The sequence below is a fragment of the Pseudophryne corroboree genome, chromosome 11 (assembly GCF_028390025.1).
Source record: "Pseudophryne corroboree isolate aPseCor3 chromosome 11, aPseCor3.hap2, whole genome shotgun sequence".
NCBI classification, from domain to species: Eukaryota; Metazoa; Chordata; class Amphibia; order Anura; family Myobatrachidae; genus Pseudophryne; species Pseudophryne corroboree.
In genome coordinates, this window is record NC_086454.1 from 312,791,383 (window position 1) to 312,811,027 (window position 19,645).

Consider the following 19,645-nt stretch of genomic DNA (forward strand, 5'->3'; position numbering starts at 1 on the left):
CTCACCTATTGGAGGGCCGCAGGTTCGGGATTCAAGATTGGGTCCTAGTGACCACGGATGCAAGCCTCCGCGGTTGGGGAGCAGTCACGCAAGGGGAAAGCTTCCAAGGACGATGGGCAAGTCAAGAAGTACTCCTTCACATAAACATTCTGGAATTGAGAGCTGTGTACAACTGCCTTCAACAAGCAATGCATCTTCTCCACGATCTACCCATACAGATCCAGTCAGGCAATGTGACCGCAGTGGCTCACATCAACTGTCAAGGAGGAACAAAAAGCAGAGCTGCGATGGTGGAGGTAACAAAGATACTCCTCTGGGCAGAAAGACATGCAAGAGCTCTGTCAGCAATCTTCATTTCAGGAGTGGACAACTGGGAAGCGGACTTCCTCAGCAGACACGATCTCCATCCAGGAGAATGGGGCCTGCACCAAGAGGTCTTTGTAGACCTGTCAAGACGTTTGGGCGTCCCTCAAGTAGACATGATGGCTTCTTGTCTCAACAAGAAACTTCCGACATACTGTTCCAGGTCGAGAGACCCAGAGGCAGCGGATGCTCTGGTAACCCAGTGGGTGTTCCGGTCAGTGTATCTGTTCCCTCCACTTCCTCTAATACCAAGGGTTCTCAAGCTGATCAGAATAACAAAGGTTCGGGTGATTCTCATTGCGCCAGACTGGCCAAGGAGGACTTGGTATCCAGTTCTTCAGGAGTTGCTCTTGGAGGAGCCTTGGGCCCTTCCTCTTCGCGAGGACCTACTTCAGCAGGGCCCGTTAGTTTATCAAGACTTACCGTGGCTACGTTTGACGGCATGGCTGTTGAACACCAGATCCTAGCCCGTATGGGTATTCCTAAGGCAGTCATCCCCACCCTTATTCTGGCTAGAAAGGGGGTAACGTCCAAACATTACCATCGTATATGGAGAAAATATATCTCCTGGTGTGAATCCAGGAAATCTCCTGCGGTGGATTTTAAATTGGGACGGCTTCTCCTTTTTCTGCAGGCAGAGGTGGATGCTGGTTTGCGACTAGGGTCCATCAAGGTACAAATTTCAGCTTTGTCCATTTTCTTCCAGAAACAATTGGCTTCTCTTCCTGAGGTTTAGACATTCGTTAAAGGTGTTTTGCGCATCCAACCTCCTTTTGTGCCGCCTGCTGCACCATGGGATCTACATGTGGTGTTGCAGTTCCTAAAATCGGACTGTTTGAACCCCTACAGGAGATAGAGTTAAAGTTTCTCACTTGGAAAGTGATAATGTTGTTGGCCTTGGCATCAGGCAGACGAGTGTCTGAATTAGGAGCTCTTTCTCATTAGAGTCCTTATTTGGTTTTTCACGAAGATAGAGCTGAACTGCGGACACGTCAGCATTTTCTTCCTAAGGTTGTGTCTTCATTACATATTAACCAACCTGTGGTGGTGCCAGTGGCTTCTGACACCTCAGCCGTTTCCGAGTCTTTGGATGTCGTCAGGGCTCTGAAGATTTATGTGTCAAGAACGGCTAGATTACGGAAAACAGAGGCCTTGTTTGTCCTTTATGTCCCCAAGAAAATTGGGTGTCCGGCTTCTAAGCAGACTATTGCTCGCTGGATCCGGGGTACGATTCAGCACGCTCATTCTAAGGCAGGATTGCCGATACCGACTTCGGTAAAGGCCCACTCCACGAGGAAAGTGGGTTTATCCTGGGCGGCAGCCCAGGGTGTCTCGGCATTACAAATTTGCAGAGCAGCTACTTGGTCAGGTACAAACACATTTGCTAAGTTCTACAAGTTTGACACCTTGGCGGCTGACGACCTTCAGTTTGGTCAGTCAGTGTTGCAGGAACATTAGCACTTTCCCGCCCGTACTGGGAGCTTTGGTACATCCCCATGCTACTAAAATGGAACCCAGCATCCTCTAGGACGTAAGAGAAAACAGGATTTTGATACCTACCGGTAAATCCTTTTCTCCTAGTCCGTAGAGGATGCTGGGCGCCTGCCCAGTGCTCAATTTTCCTGCAGAATTTTGATAACAGTTCTTACACAAGTGTTGTGTTTGTTTTTTATAGAGGTTGTCTGTATTGTTGTACATGCACGTTAGCGTGGGTTATGTTATGGCCATGTTTGGAGGCATGTCTGTAGAGTGTGGGCTGGTGTGAATCTCGCCCTAGTTAATGTAAATCCTTCTCTCGAAGTTGTCCTTCTCCTCGGGCACAGTTCCTATACTGAGGTCTGGAGGAGGGGCATAGAGGGAGGAGCCAGTTCACACTAGTTTTAAAAGTCTTAAAGTGCCGAAGGCTCCTGCGGAACCGTCTATACCCATGGTACTAAAATGGACCCCAGCATCCTCTACGGACTAGGAGAAAAGGATTTACCGGTAGGTATCAAAATCCTGGTTTTTTTGCATTTTATTTATAAGGTGCCACAAGTGTTTCGCAGCGCCGTACAAAGGACAGTACAGGGAGACAAAACTTAACATTACAGTAAATAAATAACAAAAATAGAATACAGGTAACAGAGAGCACCACAATTCTCAAAGGATAATACAGCTTAGATGTAAATAGCGAGGGAGTAATCACCGTACTACTTGGGGCTGGCGGCCATAGATAGAGATGAGCCGTTACCAGCAGGAGAAAAAGTGGGTAAAGATGGTCGCTGAGTAGAAGAGAGCTGTGAGTGAAATGTGTCGAGAAGAGGGCTTTGACAACAAGAGGAAAGAGGGCCCTGCTCTAAAGAGCTAACAATCTAGTGGGAAGGGGCGACAGACAGATGACATGAGGTGCAAGCAAGTGGGAGGTAGCCTGATGGCAGGATGTAAGCAAAGCAGAGATGTTCACCCCTCACCCATAGCAGTCCTTATTTTGGTTTTCCTAATTTCGTAATTTAAATAAGAACAGTGTGCACATTCGGCGCACAGCCCAAAAAGGGGTGTGTTTTTGCTGCCAAGGGGCATGGCCACACAATAGTACCCCCAATTCAAATTATGCCACACAGTAGTGCAACTTTATTCACAATTTATCATGCGATAGTATTCCTTATTCACATTATATCACACAGTAGTACCACTTTACCTTATATACGTTACTCCTCACAGTAGTGCCCCTCATTCACATTACATCTCACTGAATTGCTCCTTATTCACATTACACCACACCATATTGCTCTTTATTCACATTATACCACACAGTAGTGCTCTTTCTATATGTTATGCCACACTGTAGAGCACCTTATACACATAATGCCACACATTAGTAATGCATTTATACACATAATACCACACAGTAATGCCCCTTACACATATGACACATATTATTAATGTCCTTATAAACAAATTGTGCCTTACATATTATGCCAACCCTTATTAATGCCCTTATACACATAATGTCCCTTACTCATATGCCACACAATATTAATGCCCTTATACACATAATGACACACATAATGTCCCTTACACATATGCCACACATTATTAGTGCCCTTATACACATAATGACACACACAGTGCCCCTTATACATATGTCACACATTATTAATACCCTTATACACATGATACATTTGCTGCACATTATTAATGCATTTATACACATTAAACGCATAATGCCCCTTACACATATGCCGAACACTATTGCACAATCAACCTACTCACACACACACACACACACACACACACACACAGCACTCACACGGCCGCTAACAATGTGACCTTTGCCTCTGCTTGGATACAGATGTGTCCTCATAAATCTTGCCTCCATGCGCCACGCATACCAGATGCCCTAGGCAATTGTCTAGTTTGCCTATGCCTAGGGATGGCTCTGCGTAGTGTGATCAGATTTCTGCATCTGAAGGGCACATCAGCAGCTGAAATTCATTAGCAATTCGTCAAAGGTGCACGGTGGTAACGTCATGTCATGAAAACAGGTTTGAGTTTGGCGCACTGTCCGTGGCAGACGTTCACAGCCTGTCCCTGTTTCTCAAAACAGACGTGTGTCACCGCCGCTGCAAGGGAGGGATGAGGCCAGGATCTCCATAAGATGGTGCCCGGGAAAATCCAATACTGTGTCCTTGGACGCAGTTTGGATAAGTAATGCTGCAGGGGGCGTGACCCCCCCTGCTGCATTGCCATATTAGTGCTATCGCTGCAACTCCAACCACATGTGAATCAGGCCCTATGTTCATGGCTTCATTTGTAACTATGCAAAGTATTGGTGCTGGAATGCTGCAAATAAAAGATTCCCAAAGCTGATTCATATTCAATATTCAGAGCTGCAAGCTTCTGTGGGGGAGATGCCTCTCCATATTTCCCAAATTGGCATTATACTGTACATCCAGAAAACAATACATTATATATTGAATAGCGTATGCCCACACCTTTTGTATTCTATATACAGGTAAGTGCGAATAAACTTTGCTTATAGGCTAACACGTTACTCTGACCAATCTAGTTTTTATCTTTAATCTGTCCCATTTAAAGGACCAGCATGAAGAGCCTAATTACTGAGCTTCTGCAAATTCGTTACATTGTACTGTTGTGTTTTTCTCTTTTTAAGGAAATTCCCCGAGCTGCCACAAATGGCTGCATTATGTTCCTTTCAAACACTGCCTAGAGTGCGGCTTTTTCCCTCTTCTTCGATTCGAAATCATCGAAACCTTTCTCTGCTCTCCACGTTCCCCGAGCCCCCCGCCGCTTTTATGAAAGTGCCATGAATTTTAAAATGTTTTGTAAATGCTTTCATCCTTTTAGGGGTTCTTGTCAGCTGAGCTTCCTGCTGCACTAAATTGCCACTTTGGAAGGGTGAGGGGGCGGCTAGATCAAGGCCCTGGGTAAGGAGTAGGCGTTTCAGGGAGAGCGCAATACTGTACTGGGAGATTTACTGCATGTAGCAGAAGCCTGTCGCTTCGACTTATTGAACATTAGCCCAGAGAAGTGCATGTGTTTGATTGGTTTGTGGCTGATCTTTCTGGATCACACGGGGTTAATGCATCAGTCTCCTTTCTGCACAGCCAAGAAAAGAGGGATTGAACATTGTGACATTTTCCCCACGCACCAGAGCCACAGCACAAAGGCAAAGTTCTAGGCTGTGAGCCTTTTTAACCAGTTGTTGATGAAATATAATGGGGGATAGTTTCTTGTGGCTCATGGCTTATGAAACTTTTTTCTTTATTTAAAGGACAGTACCAAAAGTTTGCTTACCCAGGGTCCAGAGTTCACAACGGGCCTATTTGAGGGCTGCGTCTTTTGGCGGTTGCCCACCTGTGGCTTTATGCAAATGCCGCTACAAAGCCCTTACCTGGTGCATATCTGTGCGTCTGAATGTGCAGGGATAGAAGCGCCCGCTCTCACCGTCCATTAGCGCTGAAATGCCTCTTGGTGCACCATCAAAGCTTGCACCAGTTGTATGGCAGCTGTATGGCTTCCAAAGTGTACGACCGAGTGTGTGAGTGCGGAACCACTTTAGCGACGCGCCCCTTAAGAACGACCAACTCTGTGCAATTGTTTGACACTCCCAGTCACCTGCCCAGTACTGTTCCCAGACATTTGTGATACCGTGCGTCTCAATCGCAGCAACGTACACTCTGTGTAATACATGCGCCGTAGGTGTTTTCAGGGATCGTCCCACATGCAGTAGAAATACATTGCCCAACTCTGTGAACATTGCCATTGCCTGTGGCTCTAAATCAGCCCCAATGTCTGGCTTGTCCGTTAACGACTTGCGCGGACCCTCTGTCCCCGTTCTAACACTGGCAGGCTCCTGCCCGCTGGGGAGATTTTGCCACACTCTTCTCGCTTTGGTCTGTCTATTTTTTTCTGGCATACTCAAACAAATACCCTCATGCGCTATATTATTTAAAAGTACGATATGGCTGAAAGTCCAACAAATCCAAACTTTGTATTTTATGTATAATATAAAATTTATTCTAAAAAAGAAAATTATTTTACTATTGTTAAACTTGACCGGTCTTAAAGATGACAAAATACAATCACATGCAATACATTAAATGACACTAAGGAGGTGGATCCAAACAAATTCTGTGCACAGAAATGTATATTAATATAAAGATTAAAACTCAGTCTGTGGACTCAAGTTCACTTATATATTCCATAAAATCATTGGCGATTTGGTTTAAACACCATACATTAATTGGGTTCCAAAACAGTTACCTTGTATCACAGTTCCTCAGTAACTTGCCACTCAGCAGTAAATAATGCAGAATGTCAGACCTCTCCACACTGGAGCCTTACGTGCGGCTTCCACCGGCAGTGTCAGCAAGGGGAGTCCCGATATGAAACGAGGTGGTCTCTGGCTGCGGGACCTGGCACTTATGCTGGCGCCTGCTGTTTTGAGTATCTCCCGACCTCAGTTCTCTGTGAGTCCCAACCTCCGTGTGCTGCGTACAAGCACCGATGTGCGGTCTCTCTCCTCCCGGCTCCTATTCAGCTGGCGGTCAGCAACATTAGCGGTGACAAGGTAGAGGTCCAGTAATACTGCAGGGGTTCAATACTGCTGACGCGTTTCGCTCCTATTACAGGGGCTTTATCAAAGAATAATCTCAAAATGCTCCAGGACCCTATTTAAAGGAATGATAATCATTCCTATTGGTGCATATAATAATGGATAAATGAAATGCACCTGATTATACACCTGTTTGGTTCCACCTCCTGATCCAACCTCCTATAGTAAATTACATATTTTACATCGAACGCACATATACCATATCTTTACTGTGTATACCTCATACATACATACATTCATTAGTTTAATTAATAGGAAAATATATGTCCGTTTGTCCATAGAAAATAACTAAAATCTATATTTGACAACAACCCAAATAGTAATATACAAAATAAAAGAAAAAAATATAAATAAATAAATATAAATAAAAAATAAATCCTCCCTCCCAGGGAGTCAAACTCCCAACCCTTTCCTTCACAGTCTGTTGCTCTACCGTTCCTCCACCGTCAACCTTTGCTGTCAACGAAATCCATACCCACAACATATATAGCTAATTTTAATAACGCTAAATTTACTATAACAACAGTGTCCCACTCTTGACTAATTCTCACAAACTTAAACTACCTTGGAACACTTTTATTTTACGAATTTATATTTAGAAATTGGGATGCCTATAAGACTAAACCTCTCAGAGACCCTATCTCATAGCTCACTTCATCGGGTCTCAATGGAATATCATTTAAACACGAATACATATATTTAATTAACAGTTCAAAGGGCCTGAATTAACGTATATTGTTATACTTGACAAACCAACTCCATCTGATATATACTAAATTAAATAGTAAAAATAATAAATTAAGTTATTGATAAATAATATAACCTTTCCTTACTATGATTTGAACTCCCAAACATTTCTATCGTAATTCATTACGCTACCACTTCTCCATCCAATACCCCTTACTGATCTTGCATCCCAAACATCGTATTAAACCACAATCTCACATGTGCTTAATCTCAAATATCCCTACTCCATTTTATAACGTGTCATTTACATTACACTAAAGAAATTTCTTATATACCTATATTTCATATTAGTGTGATACCTACTTATCTCTTAGTATGTTGTACACTATAATTAAATCAACAATATACAATGTGTGCGTCCCCGTCCCCCCCCATTCCCACTTTCACTAATAACCCACAATGAACACCTATATAATCAACCTCCTGCTAATTACTAACATAATCACAACTAATAACCTACAGATTATGGAGATTGATCTATGCAAAAGATTCAAACCGAATACATTCATTTAATCCATGAGGTGATAAGGTTTTTAAGTGGAAGATCCACAGTGCCTCTTTCTTGCACAGATTCCGAAAACGGTCTCCCCCTCTGACAGTCCCTTTTAACATGATGAACCCCTATAATTTGAAGGCCTTCTGGATTGGACTGATGTTCAATAAAAAAATGATGTGAAACACTATGTTTGACATATCCTTTCATTATGTTCAAACAATGTTCTCTAAACCTTGTTTTGAGTGAATGAGTGGTCCTACCTACGTACTGCAGACCACAAGGGCACCAACAGCACGTAAATACAGTATGTGGTATCATAATTGATAAACTCTCGTATTCCGAATTTCTCTTTCGTGATATATGATTCTACTTCACATGATTTGTTCACTATATAACCACATGTAAGACATCTCCCTTTTCCACATCTGAAACATCCCACCACAGGTTTCCCCAACCATGGTGTGGTGGTCAGATGAATGCTCTCTCTAGGGTTTTTTTTTCAACATGCTGGGGGCTAATATGTTCTTGAGGTTACGATTTTTCTTAAAAATAATCTGGGGATCTGGTAGAATCACGGATTGTAGTATGCTATCCTGTTGTAAGATTCTAAAGTTTCCTTCATCACCTTCTTAATTTCTAACGACTGATTTATTAAATTTGGTTATGAACCGCATTCGAGCTGGGGTTTCTTTAATAGTCAATTCATGTGTAGTGTCTTTTATTTACCAATAATACATTCCTATCGCTCCTTGCCACTTTATCACATGCTGCGGTAACTAAATCTTTAGGATAACTTCTACTCACAAAATCCTCTGTCATTCAATTGGCCTGATCTGTATAATCCTCTATATTAGAGCAATTCTTACATAGCCTACCAACTTGGCTATATGGTACATTTCATAACCATGGTTTATAATGATTACTAGAGTAATGAAGAAACTTATTGGTGTCAACTTCCTCATTATAATTTTTTGTAATAATGCCCCCTTCTCCTAAGGAGATAGCTAGTCCAAATAGTTCACCATTGTCTTGCTATAAGTATGTGTAAATTTTAAATTATAATCATATGTGTTCAAATAAGTGACAAAATTAAGAGCAGAATCCATATCCCCATCCCAAATAAAAAATAAATCATCTATATAACGGCCATATAATACCAGGTTCGCGCCGAACGGCCCACTCCAAATGAATTGATCTTCAAATGTTCCCATATATAGATTAGCAAAGCTCTGCGCAAACCTGGTACCCATGGCCATCCCCATTACCTGTAAAAAGAAATCACCTTCAATTTATAATAAATTTTATATTATACATAAAATACAAAGTTTGGATTTGTTGGACTTTCAGCCATATTGTACATATAGCGCAGGAGGGTATTTGTTTGAGTATGTTGGATGTATGCACCTGGAGATTCCGGTGCTTGATTTGACTTGTTAACCCCAAGTCAGAGCTTTCCTGCTGCTTATCAAAATTATTTTTAATTTAGTATTGGACCATTAGGATTTATTAGAATTATTTTCATTAGCGCCTGGTGTATTTTCACTTTTATTTTTTTCTGGCAGGCAGCCTGTTCTCCACTGAGCTTTATTGTACAGCAGGATACATACTGTATGATATCAGCTTAGGGTTATTTAGATGAGTGTCAGCCTGAAGATCTAGTATTACAAACGTCTTTCACCGCTGAACATGTCATTCACTTACTACAGTATAACGACAACTGCATAGTGCCAGTCCTCTTGTTTTGTAGACCCCTGTTTGGTGGTGGGTTGGGTCGCCCCCTGTCTGGTGGGTTGGGTAGTCCCCTGTCTGGTATTGGGTTGGGTAGCCCTCTGTCTGGTGGTGGGTTGGGTAGTCCCCTGTCTGGTGTTGGGTTGGGTAGCCCACTGTCTGGTGGGGAGTTGGGTAGTACCCTGTCTGGTGTTGGGTTGGGTAGCCCACTGTATGGTGTTGGGATGGGTAGTACCCTGTCTAGTAATGGGTTGGGTAGCCCCCTGTCTGGCTGTGGGTTAGGTCGCTCCCTTTCTGGTATTGGGTTGGGTCGCCCCCTGTCTGGAGCTGGGTTGGGTAGCCCTGTCTGGTGGTGGCTTGGGTAGCCCCCTGTGACTGTCTTGTGGTGGCTACGGTAGCCCGCTGTCTGGCACTGGATAGGGTAGCCTGCTGTCTGGCACTGGGCTGGCTCACCCACTGGCTGGTGCTGGTTGGGTAGCCTCCTGTCTGAAATTGGGTTGGGTTGCCCCCTGTCTGATGCTGGGTTGGGTCGCTCCTGTCTGGTGCTGGGTTGGGTCGCCTCTGTCTGGTGGTGGTTTGCGTAGATCCTGTCTGGCAGTGGGTTGGGTTGCTCCCTGTCTGGCACTGGGTTGGGTTGTCCCCTGTCCGGCGCTGGGTTGGGTCGCTTCTGTCTGGCGGTGGGTTGAGTGGACGCTGTCTGGCGGTGGGTTGGTGTGGGTTTATGGTCTCTGGTACTTACAATACATCTGGTGATCCTCTATATTAACAGCCTCAGTCCCCTCCATCCTATGCACAGGGGGTAGGTCACAGACCGATACCCCTGCACATGCAGGTATAGTATCAAGTGTAGTCTTATTATGTGGAGCTGACAGTGTCAGTCTGACACAAGTATTGCCACTAGCAGCATTTACTCAGATGTAAAGGCAGCTGAGATGGTGTGGTCTGCCTGGTGATGCCTGCGGAGACTCTTCATGGTGGTGCTGCTCTCACCCGGTATAAAAAACACCACAATCCCCCTAGCTCCTCCTATTGCAAAATGCAGATTCTGCAACACTACATGGTACCCTGTAAAACTGATGCATTTAGATAAATTGATGCAGTTGGCATAGGCATTGCGAGTAGGGCGTCTGTTACACCTTTGTAAGTGACCTTTATTGAACAGAATTGTCTTTTACAGGATCTGGATTATGAGCAAACTCAAGAATACAACTTGACTATTGCGGTGAGGAACAGGGCTGAACTATCTGGAGCGGAGTATGGCCCCAGCTCCACCGCCTCCATATGCATCATGGTTGGCGATATCAATGAGGTGCCGATATTCACACAGAAGAAGTATGAGGTCCGAGTACCAGAGAATGTACAGGCAGGATCAGTAATACTGACAGTGGAGGCCTCTGATCCAGATATCTATCAGCAGGCCAGCTTGCGGTAAGTGAAAGAGTCTGCTAACGTTATATAGTCGTCAGAACAAGATACGTAGGTGAGGACAGGCGTAAACGTTGACACCGTGCATACCTCCCAACTGTCCCGATTTTCGTGGGACAGTCCCGCTTTTTGGGGACTGTCCCGCTGTCCCACCCGTGGGCCGCAGTGTCCCACGGTGGGGGGGGGGGGGGGAGTTGGGAGGCTCTGTCTTTTGCTGCCCTGCATGCGCACAGCGTCTATTCACAGATGACAGAGGGAGAGGGGGCATGCACAGAGCCGGGTGTCGGGATTCCGGCGCCGGTATACTGTGCGCAGGGATCCCGACATTCGGCATGAAGAAGACCACCCCCTACTCAGCGCTTGCGATCACTTCAGACTATTCAGTTCCTGTTTTGAGGTCACAAACACGCCCTGCGTTCGCCCAGCCACACCTGCATTTTTCCTGGCACGCCTGCGTTTTTACGAAAACTCTCTCTGAAAACGGTCAGTTGACACCCAGAAACGCCCTCTTCCTGTCAATCACTCTGCGGCCAGCAGTGCATTTGAAAAGCTTCGCTAGACCTTTTGTAAAACAACATCGTTTGTTGTAATAGTACGACGCGTGTGCGCATTGCGCCGCATACGCATGCGCAGAAGTGCCTTTTTTTGCCTCATCGTTGCACAGCGAACGTAAGCAGCTAGCGATCAACTCGGAATTACCACCTATGTTTCTCAGTAGTGCAAATGAAATCAGACAGATCTCTGTGTACACTTAGCTCAGATTAGCTAGCACTAAACATGCCTTATGTGCAAATGTCCCACTACCACCGTGTTACACCCTTTCTACTGCAATTGGAGAAGTGACTGAGTGGACAGATTTAGGGGGTCAATACCACAACTCAGCTCAGTCAGTATTTGTGTGCTACATGCATACACACTGTATGTAACTCATACCTGTCAATGTTCCTTCTCTGCCGATCCAAGGGGAGTCAGGTCAAGAAGTGACGGCATGGTCGACGAATTGTGCCATCACAGATCGCGTCCCCTACCTCCACAACATAAGATGTGATATGCAGCACTGGCACATTTCAAAACAGTCCCATCATCACATTGCCCATGATGCAGGAGGGTTTCCTTCTCTGCCAGGCAACTAGGAGAACTCCCCTACATCTAAGAATCACCCAAAATTCAGGAGATGTAACTATATCATAGAGATGTGACTTAACAGTGCTAGTTGTAAATGCTAGTCTCATATTACCCAACATAGGGGGTCATTCTGACCCGATCGCTCGCTGCAGTTTCTCGCAGCGCAGCGATTGGGTCGGAACTGCGCATGCGCCGGCGCCACAGTGCGCCAGCGCATGGCAGCCGTTGTTGCTTAGCGATCACCTCTGAGGCAGAGGTGTTCGCTGGGAGGGAGGGAGCTGGACGGCGGCGTGAAGCCGCCGTTTAGGGGCGTGGTCTGGCCAACGCAGGCATGGCCGGACCGTTGGGGGGGCGGGCCGCGTCGGCTGCGTGACGTCACACGCAGCCGATGCAGGCCAGGGAGCGACGAGTAGCTCCCGGCCAGCACGCTAAAGCTGCGCTGGTCGGGAGCTACTCTTGAAGTGCAAAGGCATCGCCGCTGTGCGATGCCTTTGCACTTCTGCGGGGGGGGGGGGGGGGGCGGCACTGACATGCTGGGCGGACTAGCCCTGTGGTGGGCGGCCCCCCGCATGTCAGTGTAAATGACCGTAGCTATGCTAAATTTAGCACAGCTACGATCAACTCGGAATGACCCCCATAGGACCTTATGTAGAGATGGACGCAGCCGTTGCGTACGCATGCATTGGTCACGTCCATAGGGTCTGCGCTGGCACACCATCCACAGTGCGCATGCATGAACCTTCACCATGCGATCGCATCCCGGAAAGATGCAATCGAATGGTGATTGCAAGGAGTCGGGGTGGCGGCGTGGCATTGGGGGTAGGATGTCGGGAAACGCAGGCATGTCATGGCCAGTCAGTGGTCGACCTCAATTTGATACATTTGCAATTAAATTGCGAACGCATTGTAGAGCGGCCCCACACATGCTGGACGGACTTGCCCTGTGCTTGACGGCCCCCAGCATGTGAGTAGATGGACGCAGATTTTGCTGCGGAAGCAAGGACACTGTGGGGGGTCATTCAGACCTGATCGCATGCTAGGTTTTTTAGCTGCACTGCGATCAGGTCAGAACTGTGCATGCGTATGCACCGCAATGCGTAGGTGCATCGCACAGGTACAAATCGGATCGTTGCTGTGCGATGGGCTTTATGAAGAATCCATTCGCACAGCCGATTGCAAGGAGATTGACAGGAAGAGGGCGTTTGTGGGTGGCAACTGACTGTTTTCTGGGTGTGGCTGGAAAAACGCCGGCGTGTCCAAGCGTTTGCAGGGCGGGTGTCTGACATCCATTCCGGGACCGGACAGGCTGAAGTGATCGCAGCGGCTGAGTAAGGTCAGAGCTACTCAGAAACTGTACAAATATTTCTTGTACTGCCCGGCTGCACATGCGATCGCACACTTGCAAAGCAAAAATACACTCCCCTATTGGCGGCGACTATCTGCTCGCAGCGCTGCAAAAAAAAACCCTAGCGAGCGATCAGGTCTGAATTAGGCCCTGTGTTCCATCCCTAACACTCAGTCGGGCAAGTTTTTGGTACCTGACCATCTTTTCCGTATTGGTTTGTTTTATTATTCTAACAGTTTCACTGGGTTACTGCTACTCCTTAATTGTCTCTTGTAAAGAAGTAATGGCATTATGGGGTTGCAGGGGGGAGGAGCTTAGAATTAACGTTCGGGCAGTTCAGTTGTCAAACTCCGCCCATTCTGCAGTCCCATGGTCCAGCGGCTCCCAGCCTGCTTCAAATAAAAGCATTCAGCGGTGATCAATAAGTGCAATGTGTATATGTAAATTATACACAAAAAAGGGACTTACATCCAGGGCCATAACGAAGTGTGTACGACCAGTGCCCTCCCCAGGGTGAACCATTAGTCTTTTGTCACAGATCTGGATCAAGAGACATGAAGTTCCCTCTCGGGGGGGGGGGGGGGGGGGGGGGGGGGTCCTGAGTAGGCAAGCACGTTGGCATCAACTGACACCGGCAGCCTAAACATCCTAGTGATATTTGGTGGACCCCCTTTCTTAAAGTAAACCTTAGTTACCTTCTAATACCAGTAAATAAAGACACGGAGACATGATTTTGGCAGAAAAATTGCTAGCTATTTATTTGGCCCTAACCATAGCAAACCTGTAAATGGAAAAATTTGTTAAGCTGCCGAATCAGCCGGCAAAATGGTGGCAGAAAAAAGAACGGCTCTATTAAACTATTGGAAAACTTAAATTGGTAAACTGACCGAAACCGTCCAACACCTTATCAAAAACCGGTAATAGGTGTCAACACAACCCCCACAGTGACTTCCCACCGCTCCTGGGTGCCCTGCCGCTGCCTCCCGGATGGGTGGTCGAGCGGCCATTAAGTCGATGGAGGTGAGTGCACCTAAACCAAATAAACTGAAACTTACTACCTATATAAGCGATACAACTACACTGCCGTTCTTTTCCGCCTATAAATAGCCAACGAATGAAAACCAGCCAGCAATTAAAAACGCCAATGCACTCCGCATAACCAAAAACAACCTCTACCCCATAGGGCGGGAGGGCGGGAAGGAAATTCAAACAGCAAAGAGGCCCAAAATGGCCACTGCAGTCTATATATACCCTAACCCTCCCCTTTTCCTAAGGCTGTACTACCTCACATCTAGGTCCACCCCTCACAGGATGTTTAACCCATTCCTCTCCTATGTAGTCAATTCTTTCTCCAAATGCCATCAGACATTTTGAGCAACCATAGGGTCCGATGTTCGCCACTTCGGATTAGAGCTGCAGCCGGTAGGCATCTCGATAGAAAGGCCATAGGCTGCAGCACTACCATAATTTTGCAGTAGCAGCTGCAACAAAAGTCGCACCCACGCCAGACTGCATCAGCAACCTTACATTCATTGAGAAAATCTCTGCATTGTACCAGGACATTTAATAATAGATCTGCAGTATTGCAGAAGTCAGCAGTTCCAGTTGTTTTGCTACAGCAGGAACTGGAGCTGCGCCAGGTAGCAGACAGAGAAAGGACACTGATCAATAATGATATCAACACTGGGCGAATCTGTGTCTCCAAAACATTATCTTATCCCAGCTCAGATAAGGCCTGGGGATAATTGAAGCCTCATTTAATGTCTGCCTCGGCGGGACTATTAGTGGATACAGGTGATTTTCTTATTTGTACAGTGATTAGTTACAGGTTCTAATCCCTGACTGCACCTGAGTGATAATAAACGCAGTGTCCTGGAACCAGCAAAGCACTGAGAGGCTTACTGCATGCGAGTGATATATATATATATATATATATATATATACATACAGTACCAGTCAAAAGTTTAGACACACCTTCTCATTCAATGGTTTTTATTTATTTTAATTATGTTCTACATTGTAGATTAATACTGAAGACATCAAAACTATGAAAGAACACATGGAATTATGTTGTAAACAAAAAAAGTGTTAAACAAATCAAAATATGTTTTATTTTTTAGAATCCTCAAAGTAGCTCCCTTTTGGTTTGATGACAGCTTTGCACACTCTTGGCATTCTCTCAATCAGCTTCATGAGGTAGTCTCCTGGAATGGTTTTCCAACAGTCTTGAAGGAGTTCCAGGAGGTGCTGAGCACTTGTTGGCTGCTTTTCCTTCACTCTTCGGTTTAACTCATCCCAAACCATCTCAATTGGGTTTAGGTCGGGTGATTGCGGAGGGCAGGTCATCTGACGCAGCACTCCATCACTTTCCTTCTTGGTTAAGTAGCCATTACATAGCCTGGAGGTGTGTTTGGGGTCATTGACTTGTTGAAAAATAAATGATGGTCCCAGTAAGCGCAAACCAGATGGGATGGCGCTGCAGAATGCTGTGGTAGCCATGCTGGTTAAGTGTGCCTTGAATTTTGAATAACTCACCAACAGTGTCACCAGCAAAGCACCCTCACACCATCACACCTCCTCCTCCATGCTTCACAGTGGGAACCACACATGCAGAAACCATCCGTCTCACAAAGACACGGCAGATGGAACCAAAAATCTCAAATTTGGACTCATCAGACCAAAGTACAGATTTCCACTGGTCTAATGTCCATTCCTTGTGTTTCTTTGCCCAAACAATTCTCTTCTTCTTGTTGTTCATCCTCAGTAGTGGCTACTTCACAGCAATTCGACCATGAAGGCCTGACTCACGCTGTCTCCTCTGAACAGTTGATGTTGAGATTTGTCTGCTACTTGAACTCTGTGAAAAATGTATGTGGGCTCTAATCTGAGGTGCTGTTAAGTAGCGGTTTCTGAGGCTGGTAACTCTAATGAACTTATCCTCTGCAGCAGAGGTTACTCTTGGTCTTCCTTTCCTGGGGCGGTCCTCATGAGAGCCAGTTTCATCATAGCGTTTGATGGTTTATGCAACTGCACTTGAGGATACATTCAAAGTTCTTGAAATTTTCCATATCGACTGGCCTTCATGTCTTAAAGTAATGATGGACTGTCGTTTCTCTTTGCTGAGTAGAGTGGTTCGTGCCATAATATGGATTAGAACAGTAGTCAAATAGGGGTGTCCACTGTGTACTAACCCTACCTCTGCACAACACAACTGATGGTCTCAAACACATTAAGAAGGCAAGCAATTCCACAGACTGACTCTTGACAAGGCAAACCTGTTAATTCAAAACCATTCCAGGAGACTACCTCATGAAGCTGATTGAGATAATGCCAAGAGTGTGCAAAGCTCTCATCAAACCAGAAGGGGGCTACTTTGAGGAACCTAAAATATAAAACATATTTTGATTTGTTTAACACTTTTTTTGTTTACAACATAATTCCATGTGTTCTTTCATAGTTTTGATGTCTTTAGTATTAATCTACAATGTAGAAAATAATGAAAATACTGTAAATAAAAATCATTGAATGAGAAGGCGTGTCCAAACTGTGGACTGGTATATATGCATATACACTGCTCAAAAAAATAAAGGGAACACTAAAATAACACATCCTAGATCTGAATGAATGAAATATTCTTATTAAATACTTTGTTCTTTACATAGTTGAATGTACTGACAACAAAATCACACAAAAATTATCAATGGAAATCAAATTTATTAACCCATGGAGGTCTGGATTTGGAGTCACCCTCAAAATTAAAGTGGAAAAACACACTACAGGCTGATCCAACTTTGATGTAATGTCCTTAAAACAAGTCAAAATGAGGCTCAGTAGTTTGTGTGGCCTCCTCGTGCCTGTATGACCTCTCTACAACGCCTGGGCATGCTCCTGATGAGGTGGCGGATGGTCTCCTGAGGGATCTCCTCCCAGAACTGGACTAAAGCATACGCCAACTCCTGGACAGTCTGTGGTGCAACGTGGCATTGGTGGATGGAGCGAGACATGATGTCCCTGATGTGCTCAATTGGATACAGGTCTGGGGAACGGGCGGGCCAGTCCATAGCATCAATGCCTTCGTCTTGCAGGAACTGCTGACACACTCCAGCCACATGAGGTCTAGCATTGTCTTGCAGTAGGAGGAACTCAGGGCCAACCGCACCAGCATATGGTCTCACAAGGGGTCTCATCTCGGTACCTAATGGTAGTCAGGCTACCTCTGGCGAGCACATGGAGGGCTGTGCGGCCCCCCAAAGAAATGCCACCCCACACCATTACTGACCCACTGCCAAACCGGTCATGCTGGAGGATGTTGCAGGCAGCAGAACGTTCTCCTTGGCATCTCCAGACTCTGTCACATGTGCTCAGTGAGAACCTGCTTTCATCTGTGAAGAACACAGGGCGCCAGTGGCGAATTTGCCAATCTTGGTGTTCTCTGGGAAATGCCAAACGTCCTGCACGGTGTTGGGCTGTAAGCACAACCCCCACCTGTGGGTGTCGGGCCCTCATACCACCCTCATGGAGCCTGTTTCTGATCGTTTGAGTAGACACATGCACATTTGTTGCTTGCTGGAGGTCATTTTGCAGGACTCTGGCAGTGCTCCTCCTATTCCTCCTTGCACAAAGGCGGAGGTAGCGGTCCTGCTGCTAGGTTGTTGCCCTCCTACGGCCTCCTCCACGTCTTCTGATGTACTGGCCTGTCTCCTGGTAGCGCCTCCATGCTCTGGACACTACGCTGACAGACACAGCAATCCTTCTTGCCACAGCTCGCATTGATGTGCCATCCTGGATGAGCTGCACTACCTGAGCCATTTGTGTGGGTTGTAGAGCGGTCATACAGGCACGTGGAGGCCACATACACTACTGAGCCTCATTCTGACTTGTTTTAAAGACATTACATCAAAGTTGGATCAGCCTGTAGTGTGTTTTTCCACTTTAATTTTGAGGGTGACTCCAAATCCAGACCTCCGTGGTTTAATAAATTTGATTTCCATTGATAATTTTTGTGTGATTTTGTTGTCAGCACATTCAACTATGTAAAGAACAAAGTATTTAATAAGAATATTTCATTCATTCAGATCTAGGATGTGTTATTTTAGTGTTCCCTTTATTTTTTTGAGCAGTGTATATATGTATATATATATATATATATATATATACAGGTTGAGTATCCCTTATCCAAAATGCTTGGGACCAGAGGTATTTTGGATATGGGATTTTTCCGTATTTTGGAATAATTGCATCCTATAATGAGATATCATGATGATGGGACCTAAATCTTAGCACATCTATATTTCATATACACCTTATACACACAGCCTGAAGGTACTTTTAGCCAATCTTTTTAATAACTTTGTGCATTAAACAAAGTGTGTGTACATTCACACAATTCATTTATGTTTCATATACACCTTATACACACAGCCTGAAGGTCATTTAACACAATATTTTAAATAACTTTGTGTATTAAACAAAGTTTGTGTACATTGAGCCATCAGAAAACAAAGCTTTCACTATCTCACTCTCACTCAAAAAAGTCCATATTTCAGAATATTCCGTATTTCGGAATATTTGGATATGGGATACTCAACCTGTATATATACATACCCTCCAACTAGTGATGTGCACCGGAAATTTTTCGGGTTTTGTGTTTTGGTTTTGGATTCGGTTCCGCAGCCGTGTTTTGGATTCGGACGCGTTTTGGCAAAACCTCCCTGAAATTTTTTTGTCGGATTCGGGTGTGTTTTGGATTCGGGTGTTTTTTTACAAAAACCCCTCAAAAACAGCTTAAATCATAGAATTTGGGGGTCATTTTGATCCCATAGTATTATTAACCTCAATAACCAAATTTCCACTCATTTCCAGTCTATTCTGAACACCTCACACCTCACAATATTATTTTTAGTCCTAAAATTTAAACCAAGGTCGCTGGATGGCTAAGCTAAGCGACCCAAGTGGCCGACACAAACACCTGGCCCATCTAGGAGTGGCACTGCAGTATCAGACAGGATGGCAGATTTAAAAAATAGTCCCCAAACAGCACATGATGCAAAGAAAAAAAGAGGTGCAATGAGGTAGCTATGTGACTAAGCTAAGCGACCCAAGTGGCCGACACAAACACCCGGCCCATCTAGGAGTGGCACTGCAGTGTCAGACAGGATGGCAGATTTAAAAAATAGTCCCCAAACAGCACATGATGCAAAGAAAAAAAGAGGTGCAATGAGGTAGCTGTGTGACTAAGCTAAGCGACCCAAGTGGCCGATACAAACACCTGGCCCATCTAGGAGTGGCACTGCAGTTT

The 19,645-nt window shown here is 45.2% G+C and overlaps 1 protein-coding gene across 1 annotated transcript in view; it reads left to right on the forward strand.

The window, feature by feature from the left end:
• CDH16 (cadherin 16) overlaps positions 1-19,645 on the forward strand; it is a 297,936-nt gene that overhangs the window by 110,610 nt on the left and 167,681 nt on the right. The window contains exon 10 of the mRNA XM_063946223.1: positions 10,630-10,880. Coding sequence (XP_063802293.1) covers positions 10,630-10,880 — 251 coding nt within the window. The remainder of the gene's footprint in view (positions 1-10,629; positions 10,881-19,645) is intronic.